The sequence below is a fragment of the Glycine max genome, unplaced genomic scaffold (genome assembly GCF_000004515.6).
Source record: "Glycine max cultivar Williams 82 unplaced genomic scaffold, Glycine_max_v4.0 scaffold_234, whole genome shotgun sequence".
Taxonomy (NCBI): Eukaryota; Viridiplantae; Streptophyta; class Magnoliopsida; order Fabales; family Fabaceae; genus Glycine; species Glycine max.
This window is the reverse complement of record NW_024464822.1, coordinates 17,777-19,335: the sequence shown is the minus strand read 5'-3', so window position 1 is coordinate 19,335 and position 1,559 is coordinate 17,777. Positions and strand designations below refer to the sequence as shown.

Below are 1,559 nucleotides of genomic sequence, written 5' to 3'. Positions count from 1 at the left end.
CCCACCGCCGCCGGGCCAGCAATGAACGGCCCGCCTGGCGCTAGCAGCTTGGACTCGGGCATCACTTCACACCATCATCCGGACAGCACAGACTCCTATGTGACTTACCTGGAGAGCGATGACAGTATGCAAGGCAGTCCGTAGAACAGACAAGAAACGAATCTAATCACAGCTTCTTTTGTTGCTCCAGAATCCAAGCTGGCGCTGACGCCGTCATCCTCGTCATCGGCATCGGCCGCGACATCGATCTCCTCGCCACCCTCGTCGGCGGCTCACACGGTCGGCGGGGGCGGCGGCGGTGGCGGCTTGGGCGTGGGCGGAGTTGTGGGTGGGGTCGTCGGCGCCGCAATGGGCGGCAGCAATCAGTCAGCTACGGAACAGCTCATGCAAATGCTGCAGAAAGTTACCGGCTCGCCTTCATCGCATGCGGTGCTCTGAGCGCGCCCACTGCGGCAGATAGTGGGCGTGGCAGCGTTACAGTTACAGCTGCTGTGAAACAGCTCGCGGGCTTGTGCAATGTAGCGGAGCTTTCTCTCAATTTCATTTTTGATTCGGTGCCAAAAATAGTCTGTGGGCCAGTGGCCGTTAGCCGTTCGTATTCGTGGCTGACTGTGGGCCTGAGTCCGTAATTTCCTTTGTTATGTAATATAATTTTGTTGTTTTTTGACATTAAATTAATTGCGATTACGCGCAAAATGCTCACACACTTGAAAAGTTTAAACAATAATAATTATTTTGTTATCAAGCAACAAAAACAAAATGCAATGTTTCTTCTCGTCACGTAGGGAATTTCATTAACAAAATTGTAAATAATTTTTATATTTTCATTACAAATGCAAAAATTCATATGCGTACCATTTATCAAATGCAAAACAACACAAACAAATAAAAAAATAAAAACAAAATAATATTAAAAAGAAAAAACAAAAACAAAACAAAAACGAGAAAGTGACTAAACCTCGAGTGTATTGTATGGAATATACTTTAATACTGAAAAGTAAAGTAAACTATAAAACACACTGGGCAACTTGTAAATCGAATTGAAAATGACCGAAGCAGCTACGTGTTAACGAATCGTACTGCGAGAAAAAAAGCTTAAATAAGTGAGAAACTGTAACTAAATCTAGACTTATTTGTTAGTTTTTAGATATTTCCGAAATGCATTAACACAAAGAATAATAGAAAAGGAGACAAACAAACAAAACAAAACACTTTAAGGCAGCGAAAGTACCAAGGATGTTTATAATAAATTGTTTCGTGAAACAACTAATGTATTTTCAATAATATTTAACTAATATTAACAGTGCATAAGTAATTTTAGTAATTATAGAAAATGTTTAAATGAAATTATAAACAAAAATAAAAAGAGAATAACAGAAAATCACACCATAAGTTTGTATTAAATTGTTTTTTTTTTTTTTTTTTTTTTTTTTTTTACATATATACAATTTATTAAACTAGTTTTCTACTACCAATATGGCAGCTTAAGCTAGTTGAAAGTTAGGGAATACAAAAGTTGTCTATAGCAACATCTATAGGCGCACTATATCTATGTACAT

At 39.1% G+C, this 1,559-nt stretch overlaps 1 protein-coding gene across 1 annotated transcript in view; it reads left to right on the top strand.

The window, feature by feature from the left end:
• LOC100815231 (insulin gene enhancer protein isl-1-like) overlaps positions 1-438 on the top strand; it is a gene marked incomplete at its 5' end in the record, with an annotated part of 4,888 nt that extends 4,450 nt beyond the window's left edge. Inside the window, 2 exons of the mRNA XM_006606979.1 lie at positions 1-124; positions 191-438. Of these exons, the coding sequence (XP_006607042.1) occupies positions 1-124; positions 191-438 (372 nt within the window). The remainder of the gene's footprint in view (positions 125-190) is intronic.
• Between the last annotated feature and the right edge of the window lie 1,121 nt (positions 439-1,559).